A 22,186-nucleotide genomic window follows, 5' to 3' on the forward strand; every position below is an offset into this window, starting at 1 on the left:
GCCCAGGCTGGAGTGCAATGGTGCGATCTCAGCTCACTGCAACCTCCACCTCCCTGGTTCAAGCGATTCTCCTGCCTCAGCCTCCCGAGTAGCTGGGATTACAGGCTCCCGCCACTACACCCGGCTAATTTTTGTAATTTTAGTAGAGACGGGGTTTCACCATGTTGGCCAGGATGGTCTCGATCTCTTGACGTCATGATCTTTCCACCTCGGCCTCCCAAAGTGCTGGGATTACAGGCGTGAGCCACCGTGCCCCGTCTGAGCTAAGCCTCTTGAGCATAGGGGACTAAAAATGAAATCTAGCGCATGCCAAGTTTAGGGTCCCAGGCAATTCCTTTCCACTTTGGGGTCCACTTTGGGGTCCACCCCACCCAAGAAGAAGGATGACTTGGAAGTAAACCAGCTCTGAAATATGGATGGTCCTCTGGGACCATACCAATCCCTTCATATCAACCACATCCAGTTCCTCAAAACTGGAACTTGGATTAAGATGGCCTAGGACTTCTAGTGTCCCCAGGAGCCTGGCATTGCAAACAAAAATCCTCTCCGGAAGAAGATAATACCTTAAGCTTCAAATTACTCTCTAATAAATTTCAAATACAATGTCCAGTACACAAACACAAATTACCAGGAACGTGATATGAGGCCCGATGGATGGGAATTAGCAGAAACTTCAGGCATGAGAAACATACCCTCAGAGGCCTAGAATCTATCTAGTGTCTAGATAATGGAGATATGAAATACAGACACTTAAACAACTATGTTTCCCATGTTCAAAGAGGAAATTTGCAAAACTTGAAAGTGTTGGCAGGAAATCAGAAACTATAAAATGTGACAACAGCATACTTTAGAGTCAGTATAAATTACGGTCCTGAAAACTGCAGAATTCCAGAACTTAATGGTAAAGCAAGGGTTTAACAGCAGAATAGAAACAGCCAGAGAGAACTAGGAAGTAAGTCAGATGACACTATCCAGAATAAAGCACTGAGAGGCAAAGGAATGGAAAATGCAGAAAAAAGGATATGGTGAGAGGATCTAATATACATTTATTTGGAGTACCAGGGAGAGAGAGAAGGAGACGAACAGAAGCCGTGTTTCAAGGACAGTGACTGAGAGGCTTCGAAACTGATGAAAGCCATCAGTTCACAAATTCAAAGCCCAGTGAATTCCAAGGAGAAAAAAAGAAATCCATACTGTGAAAGCAAGTCCAGACAATGACAAACACCATCAACAATACACAGGACAGGCATAAGATGCATTTAAAGGGGACACTCAGAGGCAGAGGGTTATCAGAAGGAGGCACTTCTCTCCCAGGTTCTCATCATCCCAGGGCCAGGGACAGCTGGTCACACCTTAGGGAGTTCACTAGGAGAGGGATCTGGCTTCTTGTCATTCTGGGTATTTGTAGGGAAATTGGAAGGGAACCGAGAGCACCTAGCCAATCGCATAGCAATGGCAGATTGCAGGCTGTGGGGAATGTCTTTGCTGGTGAAAAGAACGTCCTGACCTTAGAAATCTTTCACCAAGGGGGAATCTGTGTTCCAGAACTTCTGGAGCTGGTATAGGTAAGGCTTTGAGCTTTCCTACTGAGCCAGCCTGTTGCTAGGTTACCAAAGGGGACCTCGAGGGCCATCTGGCCAACAAGCAGACTTGTCTCTCCTTACACCCCCAGACGTATCACTGCAAAACTACAGAAAACCAAAGACAGAGAAAATCTTAAAAGCAGCCAGATTTAAAAAATGGCATATTAGTTTCAAAGCAGCAGCCATGAAATTGACAGCTGATGTCTCAACAGCAAGAATGAAAAGTGGGAGACAGGCCGGGCATGGTGGCTCAGGCCTGTAATCCCAGCACTTTGGGAGGCCGAGGCGGGCGGATCACGAGGTCAGGAGATCGAGACCATCCTGGCTAACATGGTGAAACCCCGTCTCTACTAAAAATACAAAAAAATTAGTCGGGCATGGTGGTGGGCGCCTGCAGTCCCAGCTACTCGGGAGGCTGAGGCGGGAGAACGGCGTGAACCCGGGAGGCGGAGCTTGCAGTGAGCCGAGATTGTGCCACTGCACTCCAGCCTGGGTGACAGAGCAAGACTCTGTCTCAAAAAAAAAAAAAAAAAAAAAAGGTGACGAAGCTTCAATCTCCTGAAAGGAAGCAACTGCCGCCTTTGATTCAATACCCACCAAAATCCGTGAAGAAGGAAGGCAAAATAAAAACACTTCCTGATTGAATTGGAAAGATTTCCGCAATAGAAGACCCACTGTCCAAGGAATTCTAAAGGATGCTTTCCAGGCAGAAGAAAATGACCCCAGAGGAAGATCAGAGATTCAGGAAAGAAATGGAGAGTGATAAAAATGGAAAATTCGGGGGCCAATTTAAACAAAAACTGACTGCTCTACAACTGTTGCGTCTATATCTTTTGTAACATGTATGTGTGTGTGGCTTTTTTTTTTTTTTTTTTGTCAAGATGGATTCTCACTCTGTCGCCCAGGCTACAGTGAAGTGGCATGGTCTCGGCTCACTGCAACCTCTGCCCCTTGGGCTCAAATGATTCTCCTGCCTCAGCCTCCTGAGTAGCTGAGATTACAGGTGCCTGGCACAATGCCTGGCTAATTTTTGTATTTTTACTAGAGATGGGATTTCTCCATGTTGGCCAGGCTGGTCTTGAACACCTGACCTCAGGTGATCCACCTGCCTGGGCCTCCCAAAGTGCTAGGATTACAGGCGCGAGCCACTGCATCTGGCCTATGTGTGTGTTTATATGGAATTAAAACACATGGCAATAATACCCTCCAAATTGGGAGAAACCAAAAATAGCATTTAAATGTTGTAAGCTCCCCGCATAATCAATGAGAGAATAGATTTACGTTAGAGTTTGATACCTGGAGGATCAATGTTGTAATTTCTAGGGTGACCATGAAAAGAGGAGACAACGGTGTATGATTTTTTTTTTTTTTTTTTGAGATGGAGTCTCACTCTGTCACCCAGGCTGGAGTGTTGTGGTGTGATCTTGGCTCACTGCAACCTCCTCCTCCTGGGTTCGGGCCATCCTCCCACCTAGGCCTCCAGAGTAGGTGGGATCAGAGGCACCTGCCACCACACCCGGCTAATTTTTTTTTTTTTTTAAATATTTAGTAGACACGGGGTTTCACCATGTTGGCCAGGCTGGTCTTGAACTCCTGACCTCAGGCGATCTGCCTACCTCTGCCTCTCAAAGTGCTGGGATTACAGGTGTGAGCCATCGCGCCCGGCCAACAGTGATCACTTTCAAACTAACAGAGGTTCAAAAATAAAATCAGACTTAACCAAACACCAGGTAACGGAGTTGGTAGGATATACAGAAAGACTGACCTCACGTATATCAACGATTACAGTTAATATTAATGAAGGAAATGCTCTAGTTTAAAAACGAGGGTTGTCAAAGACCCCACATAAGAAGCTCCTTACCAGCGGTGCACCTAGAACCTAAGGAAACAGGACAGATGAAGGAGGACGCGCCCCCGCCGCTGTCCTGCGCCTCAGCCATCATATGAGACGGGAAAGGTTTCTGCCTGCAGCTGGGCCCGTGCTCTTTACCAGCTCCTGGCTTTCTTCTCTGGAAGGTTCCTGCCTGTTTTGCCCTCACACCTGCTCCTCTCTCAGCCCTCTCAGGGGTGGGGCTGGGGGCCACCAAAGAGCCTCCTCTGCTCTCCAGTTGCTCGACTGCTCATTTCCCCGTGGGGTCTGCGTCAGGGTTTCCTTCTTTTCCAGCCCCACCCCGCGTGCATCCCACCTGGTCTTGGATCGGGGCTGCTCCTGCTTACTGCCCCCTGCCCAGGCTGGTGTGCACCCCCTCTGGCTGCTTTCAAGGCCTCTTCTCTCTTCTCGGCAGGACAGGCACAGGCAGGTGGCCAGGTGTCATGCTTGGCTCCCCGCCCAGTGAGATTCTTTCATTTAACAATCTTCCCCTGAATAGTTCATGTTCATTGCTGAAAATTTGAAAAATATGGAAAAGCACAAAGATTAAGATATAAACCGCCCTCAATTCCCCTGCCCAGAGAGAGTCACTGCTATGACTTGGTGACTAGGAACCTTATTTCTCTCTCGCTCTTTTTTTTTTTTTTTGAGATAGAGTCTTGCTCTGTCACCCAGGCTGGAGTGCAGTGGCTCGATCTCAGCTCACTGCAACCTCCACCTCCTGGGTTCAAGCGATTCTCCTGCCTCAGCCTCTTGAGTAGCTGGGATTACAGGCACCTGCCACCATGCCCGGCTAATTTTTGTATTTTTAGTTGAGAGAGGGTTTCATCTTGTTGGTCAGGCGGACTTGAACTCCTGACCTCAGGTGATCAGCCCACCTCGGCCTCCCAAATTGCTGGGATTACAGGTGTGAGCCACTGCGCCTTCATCTCTTTTCTATGTATGTGTACGCTGTTTTTTCTTTAGAATGGGGGAGGTTATCAGGCTCTACATGGTGTGTAGTCGGCTAACATGTTGTAAGCCTTTCCCTGTGTCACAAGTGCTCATCTGGAACAGGATTCTAATGACTGCCTGTGGCTATGGTGGGATTCATTTAACTCAGCTCCTTCTGCCCAGCATCTATCTTTTTTCCATCTTTTGTCCTAAGTGTTGCTACAATAAATCATTGATCACACACGCCTGACTGTTTGCATAGGATAAATTACGGGAAATGTTTTTGCTGTTCAGGGACTGTGCCCATTTTTAGGCTTCAGAGACACCATGCCAGACTGCCCAGTATTGATCTTTACTCTTTTTAGATGATGCCAAACTTTTCTGTGAACTTTAAAAACCTGTGAGTCCATTTCTGTAAGTCTTTCACATTAGATTTCCTGTCAGGATGATAGTCAATTCTAGGCAGATGATGTTTTCTCAGCCATGGCTGAAGCAGTTGTGATTTGTTGTGGCCATGTAAAGGCCCGATGATCCATCGCCTCCCTGGATGGGTTGGAATAATTTGGTTTAGGAGCATATAACAGAATGACCTGGAGTCACAGCAGCTCAGACGGAAGTGTATTTCTCCCTTACAGATGAAAGAATTCCAGGCCAGGCTGGAATGACAGCTGCATACAGTCATCTGGGCCCCCTCCTTCCAGCTCCCATCACCCCAGGATGTGGCTTTTATGCTCATGATCCAAAATGGCTGCTCAAGTCCCAGCCAACACATCCCATTCCAGGGAGCAGGAAAAAGGTGTGTGTATCCCTTCATTTTATGTGATTCCTTTCTAGAAGTACTACTCATTACTTCTGCTTGCATCTCCCTGGCTAGCACGCACTTAGTTATATGGCCATAGCTAGCTGAAGGAAGGACAGGGACTGTCGTACACTAGCTAAGAGGCAAACTGCTTAGATAAAAAGGTCTCTAAAGAAGGTCAGAGTGGCTGCTAGGGTGCAACTCTATTACTTATTGTTATGGGATGAACTGTGTCCCTCATTCAGGTTGATGTCCTAACCCCCAGAACCTCAGAATGGGATTGTATTTGGAGACAGGTTCTTTAAGGAGGTAAGGAGGCTAAAATGAGATCATTAGGGTGGGCCATAATCCGACTGATGTCTTACAAGAAGAGATTAGCACACGGACAGGCTCAGAGGGACGGCCACATGAGGACACCGGGAAAGGCGGCTGTCTGCAAGTCAAGGACAGGGCTCAGGAGAAACCAACCTTGCCAACACCTTCATCTCGGACTTCTAGCCTCTAGGACCATGAGAAGATACATTTCTGTTGTTGAAGCTGCCCGGTCTGTGGCACTTTGTTATGGCAGCCCAAGCAAACAAATACACTCATCTGCTGCTGGGGCAAATCACCCCAGCACTGTGGCTTGGCAGCACACATGTCTAGTCATATAGTTATATGTAGTTACGTGTAGAGCCATATGTATCGTCACACAGTTCTGTGGGTCAGGAATTTGGACCCAGCTTAACCAGCTCCACTTCTCGCCAGGGTTCAGTCAAATACCAGCTGCCTCCCACCTGAGAGCTCAACCGGGGAAGGGTCCCTTTCCAATCTCACATGGTGTTGGCAGGATCCAGTTCCTCATGGCCTGCTGGACTGAGAGCCTCAGTTCTCACTGCCTGTTGGCCAGAGGCCACCTTTATGTCCTCGCCATGTGGGCCTCTCCAACATGGCAGCTGACTTCATCAGAGCATCCATGCCAAGAAGGCAACAGAGAGTGCCAGGGAGACTGAAGTCATACCCTTTTGCGACCTAGTCATGGGGTGACATTCCATCACCTTTGCCCATTGGTTACAAGCAGGCCACCAGGTACAGCCCAAGCTCACGGGGAGGGGTCATACAAGGGTGTCAATACCAGGAGGTGAGGGGTGCTGGGGCCATCTTATGAGTCTACCCACTGAGGTAACTAACAACCTTGAGGCCTGGCACAGTGGACAAAGGCCCTTATTAACAGCAGAGAACTGGGAACTTTATTTATTTATTTATTTTTGAGACAGAGTCTCACTCTTGTCACCCAGGCTGGAGTGCAATGGCATGATCTTGGCTCACTGCAACCTCCACCTCCCGGGTTCAAGCAATTCTCCTGCCTCAGCCTCCGGAGTAGCTGGGACTACAGGCATGCACCACTACACCCGGCTAATTTTTGTATTTTTAGTAGAGACAGGGTTTCGCCATGTTGGCCAGGCTGGTCTCGAACTCCTGACCTCTGGTGATCTGCCTGCCTTGGCCTCCCAAAGTGCTGGGATTACAGGCGTGAGCCACCGCACCTGGCTGGAACTTAATTTTTTTAGAGACAGTGTCGCTCTATCACCCAAGCTGGAGTGCAGTGGTGCAATCCTAGCTCACTTGCAGCCTCAAATTCCTGGGTTCAGGTGATCCTCCCACATCAGCCTCCCAAGAACTGGGAACTAACGGCTGTTTCTCTGCTGTCCTTCTCAAGAAAAGGGAGGCTACTGCTACCCCACTGGGGACAATGCTGAGTTTCCCTTTAGGACAGGCTCTGAGACAAGGCGGAGGTGCTGTTTGTGGCCACAGAGCAGGGGACTCTGGGTTGCAGGTGTGGCCTGGCTAAAGTAGGCTTTAGTGGGCTCCTCTCTGCCTGCATCACCCCCCGGCTGGGCGGTTGTCTCTGAGGCCAACCCTACTCCCTGCTGGGCAGGCTGGACAGCTGCCCTCTCCGTTTGCCCCTCTACCACCCAAAAGGCGGGAGGCTCTGGAGACCAGGACCCTGCCCGCCCCGGCCTGTGTCCCAGGCGTGAGGGGGTGCCCCACAGACCTCTGCTGAGCTGCTGCTGAATGACGCCCCTTGGGGGTCCTGCCAGAAGGTCAGAGCAGGGGTGCGCTCCCATAAAGAAACGCCCCCAGGTCGGGACTCATTCCTGTGGGCGGCATCTTGTGGCCATAGCTGCTTCTCGCTGCACTAATCACAGTGCCTCTGGGGGCAGCAGGCGCTGACCACCCAGGCCTGCCCCAGACCCTCTCCTCCCTTCCGGGGCGCTGCGCTGGGACCGATGGGGGGCGCCAGGCCTGTGGACACCGCCCTGCAGGGGCCTCTCCAGCTCACTGGGGGTGGCGGGGGGTCACACTTGGGGTCCTCAGGTCGTGCCGACCACGCGCATTCTCTGCGCTCTGCGCAGGGGCTCGCCCACCCTCTCCCAGTGCAGGGAGCCCCCCAGCAGGCTCCCCGCAGGGCTGTCCGGGTGAGCATGGCTCTGGCCACGGGCCAGTGTGGCGGGAGGGCAAACCCCGAGGCCACCTCGGCTCAGAGTCCACGGCCGGCTCTCGCCCCGCTCCAGGCGTCGGCGGGGGATCCTTTCCGCATGGGCCTGCGCCCGCGCTCGGCGCCCCCTCCATGGCCCCGCCCCGTCCTTCATGGGCGAGCCCCTCCACGGCCCTGCCCCTCCGCGCCCCACCCCTCCCTCGCCCCACCTCTCACCTTCCTGCCCCGCCCCCAGCCTCCCCGCCCCTCACCGGCCAGTCCCCTCCCCTATCCCGCTCCGCCCCTCAGCCGCCCCGCCCCTCAGCCGGCCTGCCTAATGTCCCCGTCCCCAGCATCCACCCGCCCCGCCCCCGCCTCGCCCCGCCCCTCAGGCGCCCTCCCTGCTGTGCCCCGCCCCGGCCTCGCCACGCCCCCACCTCGCCACGCCCCCCGCATCGCCACGCCCCCCACATCGCCACGCCTCCATTACCATGCAGTCCCGCCCCGTCCCTTCCTCGTCCCGCCTCGCCGCGACACTTCACAGCTTCGCCTCACCCCATTACAGTCTCGCCACGCCCCGTCCCCTCTCCGTTGAGCCCCGCGCCTTCGCCCGGGTGGGGCGCTGCCCTGTCAGCGGCCTTGCTCTGTGAGGCAGAACCTGCGGGGGCAGGGGCGGGCTGGTTCCCTGGCCAGCCATTGGCAGAGTCCGCAGGCTAGGGCTGTCAATCATGCTGGCCGTCGTGGCCCCGCCTCCGCCGGTGCAGCGTCTGGGACGCAAGGCGCCGTGGGGGCTGCCGGGACGGGTCCAAGATGGACGGCCGCTCAGGTTCCGCTTGTACCTGCGGCCCAGAGCCCCATTCATTGCCCCGGTGCTGAGCGGCGCCGCGAGTTGGCCCGAGGCCTCCGGGGACTGCCGTGCCGGGCGGGAGACCGCCATGGCGACCCTGGAAAAGCTGATGAAGGCCTTCGAGTCCCTCAAGTCCTTCCAGCAGCAGCAGCAGCAGCAGCAGCAGCAACAGCCGCCACCGCCGCCGCCGCCGCTGCCTCCTCAGCTTCCTCAGCCGCCGCCGCAGGCACAGCCGCTGCTGCCTCAGCCGCAGCCGCCCCCGCCGCCGCCTCCGCCGCCACCCGGCCCGGCTGTGGCTGAGGAGCCGCTGCACCGACCGTGAGTTTGGGCCCGCTGCAGCTCCCTGTCCCGGCGGGTCCCAGGCTACGGCGGGGATGGCGGTAACCCTGCAGCCTGCGGGCCGGCGACACGAACCCCCGGGCCCGCAGAGACAGAGTGACCCAGCAACCCAGAGCCCATGAGGGACACCCGCCCCCTCCTGCGGCGAGGCCTTCCCCCACTTCAGCCCCACTCCCGCACTTTGGTCTTCCCTTGTCCTCCCGCGAGGGGAGGCAGAGCCTTGTTGGGGCCTGTCCTGAATTCACCGAGGGGAGTCACGGCCTCAGCCCTTTCGCCCTTCGCAGGATGCGAAGAGTTGGGGCGAGAACTTGTTTCTTTTTATTTGCGAGAAACCAGGGCGGGGGTTCTTTTAACTGCGTTGTGAAGAGAACTTGGAAGAGCCGAGATTTGCTCAGTGCCACTTCCCTCTTGTAGTCTGAGAGGGAAGAGGGCTGGGGGCGCGGGACACTTCGAGAGGAGGCGGGGTTTGGAGCTGGAGAGATGTGGGGGCAGTGGATGACATAATGCTTTTAGGACGCCTCGGCGGGAGTGGCGGGGCGGGGGGGGGGCGGGGAGTGAGGGCGCGTCCAATGGGAGATTTCTTTTCCTAGTGGCACTTAAAACAGCCTGAGATTTGAGGCTCTTCCTACATTCTCAGGACATTTCATTTAGTTCATGATCACGGTGGTAGTAACACGATTTTAAGCACCACCTAAGAGACCTGCTCATCTAAGCGCAAGTTGGTCTGCAGGCATTTGAATGCGTTGTGGTTGCCAAGTAAGTGGTGAACTTACGTGGTGATTAATGAAGTTATCTTAAATATTAGGAAGAGTTGATTGAAGTTTTTTGCCTATGTGTGTTGGGAATAAAACCAACACGTTGCTGATGGGGAGGTTAATTGCCGAGGGATGAATGAGGTGTACATTTTACCAGTATTCCAGTCAGGCTTGCCAGAATACGGGGGGTCCGCAGACTCCGTGGGCATCTCAGATGTGCCAGTGAAAGGGTTTCTGTTTGCTTCATTGCTGACAGCTTGTTACTTTTTGGAAGCTAGGGGTCTCTGTTGCTTGTTCTTGGGGAGAATTTTTGAAACAGGAAAAGAGAGATCATTAAAACATCTAGCGGAACCCCAGGACTTTCCCTGGAAGTCTGTGTGTCGAGTGTACAGCAGGAGTTAGGAAGTACTCTGCTGCAGTTCAGGCCTTTCTCTTACCTCTCAGTATTCTATTTCCGATCTGGGTGTGTGCCAGATGGCATTTGGTTAGAATATCTCTATTAAGACTGATTAATTTTTAGTAATATTTCTTGTTCTTTGTTTCTGTTACGATCCTTGTCTCGTCTTCAAAGTTTAATTAGAAAATGATTCGGAGAGCAGTGTTAGCTTATTTGTTGGAATAAAATTTAGGAATAAATTATTCTAAAGGATGGAAAAACTTTTTGGATATTTGGAGAAATTTTAAAACAATTTGGCTTATCTCTTCAGTAAGTAATTTCTCATCCAGAAATTTACTGTGGTGCTTTTCTAGGAGGTAGGTGTCATAAAAGTTCACACATTGCATGTATCTTGTGTAAACACTAAACAGGGCTCCTGATGGGAAGGAAGACCTTTCTGCTGGGCTGCTTCAGACACTTGATCATTCTAAAAATATGCCTTCTCTTTCTTATGCTGATTTGACAGAACCTGCATTTGCTTATCTTCAAAATATGGGTATCAAGAAATTTCCTTTGCTGCCTTGACAAAGGAGATAGATTTTGTTTCATTACTTTAAGGTAATATATGATTACCTTATTTAAAAAATTTAATCAGGACTGGCAAGGTGGCTTACACCTTTAATCCGAGCACTTTGGGAGGCCTAGGTGGACTAATCACCTGAGGTCAGGAGTTTGAGACCAGCCTGGCTAACATGGTGAAACCCTGTCTCTACTAAAAATACAAAAATTAGCTGGTCATGGTGGCACGTGCCTGTAATCCAAGCTACCTGGGAGGCTGAGGCAGGAAAATCGCTTGAACCTGGGAGGCGGAGTCTGCAGTGAGTTGAGATCACGCCACTGCACTCCAGCCTGGGTGACAGAGCGAGACTATCTCAAAAAAAAAATTTTTTTTAATGTATTATTTTTGCGTAATACATTGACATGACACAAATTCTGTAATTACAAAAGGGCAATAATTAAAATATCTTCCTTCCACCCCTTTCCTCTGAGTACCTAACTTTGTCCCCAAGAACAAGCACTATTACAGTTCTTCATGTATCCTGCCAGATATAATCTGTTCATATTGTAAGATAGATTTAAAATGCTCTAAAAACAAAAGTAGTTTAGAATTATATATATATATATTTTTTGAGATGTAGTCTCACATTGTCGCCCAGGCTGGAGTGCAGTGATACAATCTCGGCTCACTGCAGTCTCTGCCTCCCAGGTTCAAACGCTTCTCCTGCCTCAGCCTTCTGAGTAGCTGGGATTACAGGCGCCCACCACCATGTCCAGCTAATTTTTGTATTTTTAGTAGAGATGGGGTTTCACCATGTTGGCCAGGCTGGTCTTGAACTCCTGACCTTGTGATCTGTCCACCTCGGCCTCCCAAAGTGCTGAGATTACAGGTGTGAGCCACCATGCCTGGCTAGAATAATAACTTTTAAAGGTTCTTAGCATGCTCTGAAATCAACTGCATTAGGTTTATTGATAGTTTTATAGTTATTTTAAATAAAATGCATATTTGTCATATTTCTCTGTATTTTGCTGTTGAGAAAGGAGGTATTCACTAATTTTGAGTAACAAACACTGCTCACAAAGTTTGGATTTTGGCAGTTCTGTTCATGTGCTTCAGCCAAAAAATCCTCTTCTCAAAGTAAGATTGACTAAAGCAATTTAGAAAGTATCTGTTCTGTTTTTATGGCTCTTGCTCTTTTGTGTGGAACTGTGGTGTCACGCCATGCATGGGCCTCAGTTTATGAGTGTATGTGCTCTGCTCAGCATACAGGATGCAGGAGTTCCTTATGGGGCTGGCTGCAGGCTCAGCAAATCTAGCATGCTTGGGAGGGTCCTCACAGTAATTAGGAGGCAATTAATACTTGCTTCTGGCACTTTCTTATTCTCCTTCAGATTCCTATCTGGTGTTTCCCTGACTTTATTCATTCATCAGTAAATATTTACTAAACATGTACTATGTGCCTGGCACTGTTCTAGGTGCAGGGCTCAGCAGTGAGCAGACAAAGCTCTGCCCTCATGAAGCTTTCATTCTAATGAAGGACATAGACAGTAAGCAAGATAGGTAAGTAAAATATACAGTATGTTAATACGTGGAGGAACTTAAAAGCAGGGAAGGGGATAGGGAAATGTCAGGGTTAATCAAGTGTTAACTTATTTTTATTTTTAAAAAAATTGTTAAGCGCTTTCCAGCAAAACCCAGAAAGCCTGCTAGACAAATTCCAAAAGAGCTGTAGCACTAAGTGTTGACATTTTTATTTTATTTTATTTTGTTTTGTTTTTTTGAGACAGTTCTTGCTCTATCAGCCAGGCTGGAGTGCACTAGTGTGATCTTGGCTCACTGCAACCTCTGCCTCTCGGGTTCAAGTGATTCTCATGCCTCAGCCTCCTGATTAGCTGGGATTATAGACATGCACTGCCATGCCTGGGTAATTTTTTTTTTCCCCCCCGAGACGGAGTCTTGCTCTGTTGCCCAGGCTGGAGTGCAGTGGCGCAATCTCGGCTCACTGCAAGCTCCGCCTCCCGGGTTCACGCCATTCTCCTGCCTCAGCCTCCCAAGTAGCTGGGACTACAGGCGCCTGCCACCACGCCCAGCTAATTTTTTGTATTTTTAGTAGAGACGGGGTTTCACCGTGTTAGCCAGGATGATCTCGATCTCCTGACCTCGTCATCAGCTGACCTTGTGATCTGCCCACCTCGGCCTCCCGAAGTGCTGGGATTACAGGCATGAGCCACTGTGCCCGGCCATGCCTGGGTAATTTTTGTATTTTTAGTAGAGACGGGGTTTTGCCACGATGGGCAGGCTGGTCTCGAACTCCCGGCCTCATGTGATCTACCTGCCTTGGCCTCCCAAAGTGCTAGGATTACAGGCATGAGCCACCATGCCTGGCCAGTGTTGATACTTTAAATACGGTGTTCAGGGAAGGTCCACTGAGAAGACAGCTTTTTTTTTTTTGGGGGTTGGGGGGCAAGGTCTTGCTCTTTAACCCAGGCTGGAATGCAGTATCACTATCGTAGCTCACTTCAGCCTTGAACTCCTGGGCTCAAGTGATCCTCCCACCTCGACCTCACAACGTGTTGGGACTATAGGTGTGAGCCATCACACCTGGCCAGATGATGGCTTTTGAGTAAAGACCTCAAGCGAGTTAAGAGTCTAGTGTAAGGGTGTATGAAGTAGTGGTATTCCAGATGGGGGGAACAGGTCCAAAATCTTCCTGTTTCAGGAATAGCAAGGATGTCATTTTAGTTGGGTGAATTGAGTGAGGGGGACATTTGTAGTAAGAGGTAAGGTCCAAGAGGTCAAGGGAGTGCCATATCAGACCAATACTACTTGCCTTGTAGATGGAATAAAGATATTGGCATTTATGTGAGTGAGATGGGATGTCACTGGAGGATTAGAGCAGAGGAGTAGCATGATCTGAATTTCATTCTTAAGTGAACTCTGGCTGACAACAGAGTGAAGGGGAACACCGGCAAAAGCAGAAACCAGTTAGGAAGCCACTGCAGTGCTCAGATAAGCATGGTGGGTTCTGTCAGGGTACCGGCTGTCGGCTGTGGGCAGTGTGAGGAGTGACTGACTGGATTTTGAATGCGGAACCAATTGCACTTGTTGAACTCCGCTAAGTATAACAATTTAGCAGTAGCTTGCGTTATCAGGTTTGTATTCAGCTGCAAGTAACAGAAAATCCTGCTGCAATAGCTTAAACTGGTAACAAGCAAGAGCTTATCAGAAGACAAAAATAAGTCTGGGGAAATTCAACAATAAGTTAAGGAACCCAGGCTCTTTCTTTTTTTTTTTTTTGAAGCGGAGTTTTGCTCTTGTCACCCGGGCTGGAGTGCAATGATGTGATCTCAGCTCACTAAAACCTCCACCTCCTGGGTTCAAGTGATTCTTCTGCCTCAGCCTCCCAAGTAACTGGGATTACAGGCGTATACCACCATGCCCAGCTAATTTTTGTGTTTTTAGTAGAGATGGGGTTTCACCATGTTAGCCAGGCTAGTCTCGAACTTCTGACCTCAGGTGATCCACTCGCCTCAGCCTGCCAAAGTGCTGGGATTACAGGTGTGGGCCACTGCACCCGGTCAGAACCCAGGCTCTTTCTTATACTTAGCTTGCAAACCCTTGTTCTCATTTTTTCCCTTTGTATTTTTATTGTTGAATTGTAATAGTTCTTTATATATTCTGGATACTGGATTCTTATCAGATAGATGATTTGTAAAAACTCTCCCTTCCTTTGGATTGTCTTTTTACTTTCTTGATAGTGTCTTTTGAAGTGTAAAAGTTTTTAATTTTGATGAAGTCGAGTTTATCTATTTTGTCTTTGGTTGCTGTGCTTCAAGTGTCATATCTAAGAAATCAGTGTCTAATCCAAAGTCAAAAAGGTTTACTCCTATGTTTTCTTCTAAGAATTTTAGAGTTTTACATTTAAGTCTGATCCATTTTGAGTTAATTTTTGTATATGGTTCAGGTAGAAGTCCAACTTTATTCTTTTCCATGTGGTTATTCAGTTGTCCCAGCACTGTTTGTTGAAGAGACTATTCTTTCCCCATGGAATTATCTTAGTACCCTTGTTGAAAATTAATCGTCCTTAATTGTATAGATTTATTTCTAGACTGTCAGTTCTACCTATTGGTCTTTATGTCGATCCTGTGCCAGTACCATACAATCTTGATTACTGAAGTTTGTGTCACAGTTTAAATTCATGAAATGTGAGTTCTCCAACTTTGTTCCTTTTCAAGATTGATTTGGCCATGCTGGGTCCCTTGCATTTCCATACGAATTGTAGGATCAGCTTGTCAGTTTCAACAAAGAAGCCAAGTAGGATTCTGAGAGGGATTGTGTTGAATCTGTAGATCAACCTGGGGAGTATTAGCGTCTTAACAATATTGTCTTCCACCTATGAACATGGGCAAACTTTGTGTAAATGGTCAGATTGTAAGTATTTTGGGCTGTGTGGGCACAGTGTCTCTGTCACAGCTACGCAGCTCTGCCATTGTAGCATGAAAGTAGCCATAAGCAATATGTATGAGTGTCTGTGTTCCAATAGAATTTTATTAATGACAAGGAAATTTGAATTTCATATAATTTTCACCTGTCATGAGATAGTATTTGATTTTTTTGGTCAACCATTTAAAAATGTAAAAACATTTCTTAGCTTGTGAAATAGCCAAAAATATGCAGGTTATAGTTTTCCCACTCCTAGGTTAAAATATGATAGGACCACATTTGGAAAGCATTTCTTTTTTTTTTTTTTTTTTTTTTTTGAGACGGAGTTTCTCTCTTGTTGCCCAGGCTGGAGTGCAGTGGCGCGATCTCGGCTCACTGCAACCTCTGCCTCCCAGGTTCAAGACATCCTCCTGCAGGAACTCCCTAGTAGCTGGGATTACAGGCATGCGCCACCACACCCGGCTAATTTTGTATTTTTAGTAGAGACGGGGTTTCTCCATGTTGGTCAGGCTGGTCTTGAACTCCTGACCTCAGGTGATCCACCCGCCTTGGCCTCCCAAAGTGCTGGGATTACAGGGTGTGAGCCACCACACCCTGCTGGAAAGCATTTCTTTTTTGGCTGTTTTTGTTTTTTTTTTAAACTAGTGTTGAAAATTATAAAAGTTACACATATACATTATAAAAATATCTTCAAGCAGCACAGATGAAAAACAAAGCCCTTCTTGCAAGTCTGTCATCTTTGTCTAACTTCCTAAGAACAAAAGTGTTTCTTGTGTCTTCTTCCTAGATTTTAATATGCATATACAAGCATTTAAATGTGTCATTTTTTGTTTGCTTGACTGAGATCACATTACATATGTATTTTTTTACTTAACAATGTGTCATAGATATTGTTCCATAGCAGTACCTGTAATTCTTATTAATTGCTATGTAATATTTTAGAATTTCTTTTTAAAAGAGGACTTTTGGAGATGTAAAGGCAAAGGTCTCACATTTTTGTGGCTGTAGAATGTGCTGGTGACATATTCTCTCTACCTTGAGAAGTCCCCATCCCCATCACCTCCATTTCCTGTAAATAAGTCAACCACTTGATCAACTACCTTTGAATGGATCCACACTCAAAACATTTAGTCTTATTCAGACAACAAGGAGGAAAAATAAAATACCTTATAAAGCACTGTTTAATATTGTATTAAATTGGATCAATTTGGGTGCTAGAATGTATGTTAGAGACATGATATGTCCATAGGTCCTTGCTATCACAGTGAGGTCTCAGGGACAGTAGTTTGGTATCATTTGGGATCTCATAAGCAGACTCTCTGCTTGACCTGACAAATAAGAGTCTGTGTTTTAACAGGTTCAGTGAGTGACTTACATGCACATTGGAGTTTGGGAAGCTCCACTGTAGGTGCTTAGACCTTACCTTTGTTGTTGCTAATAACAGTGCAAGCATTTGGGAGGAAGACCTGTGTTGCTCATATATGTCCAGGTGTAGCTGAGGTGGCCTTGCTTATCTGCTGTAGGGCCATTGAGCATTTGTGTAGCTGTGATGAGTGAGCTGAGGTGAGCCTGCGGAGAGCTCCCAGCCATTGGTAGTGGGACTCGCTTAGATGAACTGGAAGGACTGTTTCATCTGAGCACCCACTATGGAGAAAAACAACCAAATGAGGGGAGAGACAATGTGCAATTTTATTTAGGGCACAAAGGAGAGCTGTGGTTAGAAGGTGACATTTGAGTGGAAAGGGGGCAAGCCATGTGTATAGTGGGAGAAGAGAGGTCCAGGCAGAGTTAACAGAAGGCAGAAATGCCTTCCATGTTTGAGAACTAGTAAGGAGGCCAGTGGCTGAAGTAAGGTGAAGGGCAGAAATAAGGATGAGGCTGCGAGAGATGAGAGGTTAGAGACGAGGGTCTTGTGCACCAAGATAAGCTTGTGTGGTCAAAACAAGTAGTTTAATTTATGTTTTTAAAAGATCATTTTGGCTGGGCACAGTGGTTCATGCCTGTAATACCAGTAGTTTGAGACGCTGTGGTGGGAGGATTGCCTGAGGCCAGACGACCAGCATAGCCAACATAGCAGCACCTATAAGGTCTCTACAAAACACTTTAAAAAATTAGCTGGGCATAGTGGTGTGTGCCTGTAGTCCCAGCTACTCAGGAGGCTGAGGAGGCTGGAGGATTGCTTGAGTCCAGGAGTTTGAGGCTGCAGTGAGCTATGATTATGCCACTACACTACAACCTGGGCAAGAGAGTGAGACCCTGTCTCTAAATATATATATATATACACACACACACACACACACATATATATATATATATATGTATTTAGATGAAAAGATCACTTTGACAACACCACATGCTGGTGAGGATTTAGAAAAACTAGGTCACTTACTGCTGGTGGGAATATAATATAGTACGGCCACTCTGGAAAACAGTTTGGCAGTTTGTCATAAAACTGAACATACCATTAGTATACAGCCCAGCAGCAACTACAATCCTGGGCATTAATCCTAGAGAAATGAAACCTTAATGTTCACATAAAAACCTATACTCAAGTATGCATAGCAGCTTTACCCATAATATCTAAGAACTGGAATCAGCTCAGATGTCCTTCAACAGGTGAATGGTTAAACTACTCAGTAATAAAAAGGAATGAGCTACTGATAGCATGCAACAGTTTAGGTGAAGTTATGCTAATGAAAAAAGCCAATCCCAAAAGGTTATACTTACTGTATGATTCTATGTTTTTTTGCAATGGCACAGTTTTAGGGATGGAGAATAGATTAGTGGTTGCCTGGGGTTAGAGATGGGGTAGTAGAGTAGGTTAGGGGTGGCAGAGGAGAGAAAAGAGAGGGAGGTGAATGTAGTTATAAAAGGACAACACAGGGGGATACTTGTAATGGAAATGCTTTGTCTTTTTTTTTTTTTTTTTTTTTGGTGACAGAGTCTTGCTCTGTTGCCCAGGCTGGAGTGCAGTGGCATGATCTTTTCTCACTGCAACCTCTGCCTCCTGGGTTCAAGTGATACTTGTGTCTCAGTCTCCCATGTTCAGAGTGAAACAAACCAGAGGTAATGTTCATCCAAATAATCCAACACACATGACATTAAAACATCAAGATCAGGTCGGACGTGGTGGCTCATGCCTGTAATCCCAGCACTTTTGGGAGGCCAAGGTGGGCAGATCACTTGAGGTCAGGAGTTCAAGACCAGCCGGGCCAACATGATGAAACCCCATCTTGACTAAAAATACAAAAATTAGCCGGGCATGGTGGTGTGCACCTGTAGTCCCAGCTACTTGGGAGGCTGAGGCAAGAGAACTGCTTAAACCCGAGGGGCAGAGGTTGCAGTGAGCTGAGAGTGCGCCATTGCACTTCAGCCTGTGTGACAGAGTAAGACTCCATCTCCAAAAAAAAAAAAAAAACCAAGATCAATTAAAATACAGCATTACTGGGCCGGGTGTGGTGGCTCACACCTGTAATCCCAGCACTTTGGGAGGCCGAGATGGGCAGATCACGAGGTCAGGAGATCCAGACCATCCCGGCTAACACGGTAAAACCCCGTCTCTACTAAAAAATACAAAAAAATTAGCCGGGTATAGTGGTGGGTGCCTGTAGTCCCAGCTACTTGGGAGGCTGAGGCAGGAGAATGGTGTGAACCCGGGAGGCGGAGCTGGCAGTGAGCCGAGATCGCACCACTGCACTCCAGCATGGGCGACTGAGCGAGACTCCGTCTCAAAAAAAAAAAAAAAAATAAATAAATAAATAGAATGCTGTAGTGTCCTTGAGTTTACATGCCCCTCCTTACGCTTGTGTGCCCGTGCAGATTGCTTGATTACACAATTAGAGGAGGCTGGCTGAGGTTTGTTTTAATTTTTTTTTTTTTCGAGACAGTCTGGCTCTGTTCCCCAGGCTAGAGTGCAATGGCGCAATCTTGGTGCACTGCAACCTCTGCCTCCTGGGTTCAAGCAATTCTTCTGCCGCAGCCTCCCGAGTAGCTGGGATTATAGGTGCCCGCCACCACGCCCAACTATTTTTTGTATTTTTAATAGAGACAGGGTTTCACCATGCTGGCCAGGCTGGTCTCGAACTCCTGACCTCAGATGATCTGCCACCCCAGCCTCCCAAAGTGCTGGGATTACAGGCGTGAGCCACACCTGGCCGTTTGTTTTAATTTTGAAGGTGAAGTGAAAGTGACTACATTTACCAAAAGTGATTGAAAAGCCAGGACTGTTCTTACCCTGTTTTTCCAGTTCTTGCTCAGAGCAAGGTGGTTTCTTTTTCACTTAATCACCATACTTACTTTTCATGTAGAACAAGTCAGTTTGAGTTATCAGTTCATCATCTTAACTAAATTCCATGGGGGAAGGAATTAGTTTTAGTTTCTTAAACTTCCAGGTTTGCTTATTGGACAAAATGAGATAGCAAGGCAGTGTTTTTAAGTTAGATTTTTTATTTCTTTGGTAATACAATTTTCTCAGAAACTTAGTAGTCTTTTAGTTTAGTTGTTTTTAGTTGGTCCTATGTTTTGGATCACCCCTCTCTACTTTATTTTGATAGTGCCAACTGTGAAGACATCTGAAGCCATAGGTTTGGATGGGAAGGAGGCATCTTTAGCCTGATCATCTTCGCCAGGCTGTTTATCTCCTTTTGCTTGGCTGAGAAGTCTTAATAGGAGGCTTATTCCCAGCTATTTGGGGACATAGAAGCAGTTAGCCATTGCTTATATTTTACTGAGGACTGTGTGGTATGTTGATTGTAGTCAGTTAACGATTTTGAGAACTGAAGGCAGCCTGGTATATATAGAGTAGGTATTAGACTGTGTTTCTTCGAATTGAATTTCCCATCTCTTGTAATCTATGCCATCATCTTCTGTACTGCTGAGAAAGAAAGAAAATTTCTAATCAAACTATACCACTGATTGTAAGATGCAGTTTGGCTTTAGTGATGCTAACACATGATTCAAATGTGAAATTGATTGAGTATTGGTGAAATACAGAGGAGATTTAAAGCCAGAAGACCTGGGTTTAAATGCTGGCTGTATGACTTCATATCTGTGTGATCTTGGGCATATCATGGTTGGCACTTCAATTTCTTCTCTCTATAATGGGGGAAGTGAGGCCAGTCATGGTGGCTCATACCTATAATCCCAGTGCTTTGGGAGGCCAAGATGGGAAGATCGCTTGAGGCCAGGAGTTTGAGCAATTGGGCAACATCGTGAGGCCCCGTCTCTACAAAATATTTTGAAAAAATTAGCCAGGCCCAGTGGTGCATGCCTGTGGTCCGTGCCACTCAGGAGGCTGAGACAGGAGGATCCTTTCAGCCTAGGAGTTTAAGGCTAAAGTGAGCCATGATTGTGCTATCGTACTCCAGCCTGGGCAGCAGAGCAAGATCCTGACTCTAAAAAAAAGTAAAATAAAGTAAAATGGGGGAAATGAACTGCTTTAGTAACATCATCTGTTTTTTCTGTGAGCAGCGTAGCTTGACAGCCATTGGTGAACTCGTGCCCTGTGCTTCCCTGTCCAGATCCCCATTCTGCCCCCAACATGGAGTATAACGGTTTATTCATAGTAGTCGAGAAACACTCACTGAATGAATGAATGAGGTGTAGAAGTAAGTGGAGTGGGTAATTCAACACATATTAATTTCCTTCTTTTTTTTATTTTTAGAAAGAAAGAACTTTCAGCTACCAAGAAAGACCGTGTGAATCATTGTCTGACAATATGTGAAAACATAGTGGCACAGTCTGTCAGGTAATTGCACTTTGAAGTGTCTAGAGAAAATAAGAACTTTGTATATTTTCAGTCTTAATGGGCTAGAATATTCTTTGTGTCCCAGCTATTTTAAATGGATTCAGAAATCCATTTAAGATGAAGAAGGACCCTTTTCCCATATTTCTGGCTATATACAAGGATATCCAGACACTGAAATGAATAATGTTCCCTTTTTGTAATCTTTTATGCAAAAATTAAAACCATTATGGTTATTGAACAACATGTTTATGTTTAGTTAACACCCTTAGCAACTATAGTTATTTTAAAACCATCTATGGTTTGATATTTTTGCATTTGTTGCAATAGTAGGAACAGCACAAGACAGTTCAGTTTGTCTCTCTTATTTGCTTTTTTTTGGCAGTTTGCTGTCCTGTTGTACCTCTGCTCCTAGCAGTGGCTGGAGCCCACTCCTCTGTGCTTCGGGATTAGTGGGGATCGTGGGACATTGACTGTAGGTCAGCTTTCCTTGCTTGATCTTTCTCACTGGGGTGAACTAGCAGCACCTTCTTTTGTAGCTGCTTTGCTTTTGACTATCTCTCTGACCGTTGTTCCTAGTAGCTGTAGATGGTAAATATATTTAGGCCTGTTTCCAATGGCTCAGTAGGAGACATATTCACCTATGATATCTGAATTCTGTTACCCACATGGGCATACGTGAAATAGTTGCCTTGCCTTACTTTCCCTTGGAATAAATAATTCATGTTATTCTCCTGGTAGAAGCTAGAAAAAGCCTTTATAGTCAGTCAGAAAAAAATTTTTAGACAAATAATCTTGATTTTAGTACTGACAAAAATGTGTGGTGATTCTTTTTTTTATTTTTTTTTGAGACGGAGTTTCATTCTTGTTGCCCAGGCTGGAGTGCAATGGCGTGATCTCGGCTCACTGCAACCTCTGCCACCTGGGTTCAAGTGATTCTCCTGCCTCAGCCTCCCAAGTAGCTGGAGTTACAGGCATGTGCTACTGTGCCCAGCTAATTTTGTATTTTTAGTAGAGACGGGGCTTCTCCATGTTGGTCAGGCTGATCTCGAACTCCCAACCTTAGGTGATCTGCCTGCCTCAGCCTCCCAAAGTGCTGGGATTACAGGCGTGAGCCAGGGCGCCCGGTGATTCATTTGTTTTTTCGAAAAATTTCCTCTTGGCCATTGCTTTTCACTCTTGTTTTTTTTTTTTTTTGAGACGGAGTCACGATCTGTCACCCAGGCTGGAGTGCAGTGGCACGATCTTGGCTTACTGCAAGCTCTGCCTCCCGGGTTCACGCCATTCTCCTGCCTCAGCCTGGCGAGTAGCTGGGACTACAGGTGCCCGCCACCACACCTGGCTAATTTTTTGTATTTTTAGTAGAGACGGGGTTTCACCGTGGTCTCGATCTCCTGACCTCGTGACCCGCTCAACTCGGCCTCCCAAAGTGCTGGAATTACAGGCGTGAGCCACCGTGCCCGGCCCTCTCTTGTCTTTTT

The 22,186-nt window shown here is 47.3% G+C and overlaps 1 protein-coding gene and 1 non-coding gene across 3 annotated transcripts in view; one reads left to right on the top strand and one right to left on the bottom strand.

Annotated features, from left to right (window-relative positions):
* HTT (huntingtin) overlaps window positions 1–22,186 on the top strand; it is a 206,597-nt gene that overhangs the window by 24,604 nt on the left and 159,807 nt on the right. Inside the window, exons 1-2 of one of the 2 annotated variants that reach the window (XM_003812979.6) lie at window positions 8,146–8,808; window positions 20,625–20,708. In XM_003812979.6, the coding sequence (XP_003813027.5) occupies window positions 8,372–8,808; window positions 20,625–20,708 (521 nt within the window). In that variant the 5' untranslated portion in view covers window positions 8,146–8,371. Of the gene's footprint in view, window positions 1–8,145; window positions 8,809–20,624; window positions 20,709–22,186 lie in introns of those variants that run through there. The other variant, XM_063603488.1, reaches the window with a different exon arrangement.
* Window positions 12,195–12,256, bottom strand: LOC112439697 (U7 small nuclear RNA). The gene has a single exon (XR_003027936.1). It is a non-coding gene; the product is annotated as a U7 small nuclear RNA (small nuclear RNA).

Source organism: Pan paniscus, chromosome 3 (genome assembly GCF_029289425.2).
Source record: "Pan paniscus chromosome 3, NHGRI_mPanPan1-v2.0_pri, whole genome shotgun sequence".
Lineage (NCBI taxonomy): Eukaryota > Metazoa > Chordata > Mammalia > Primates > Hominidae > Pan > Pan paniscus.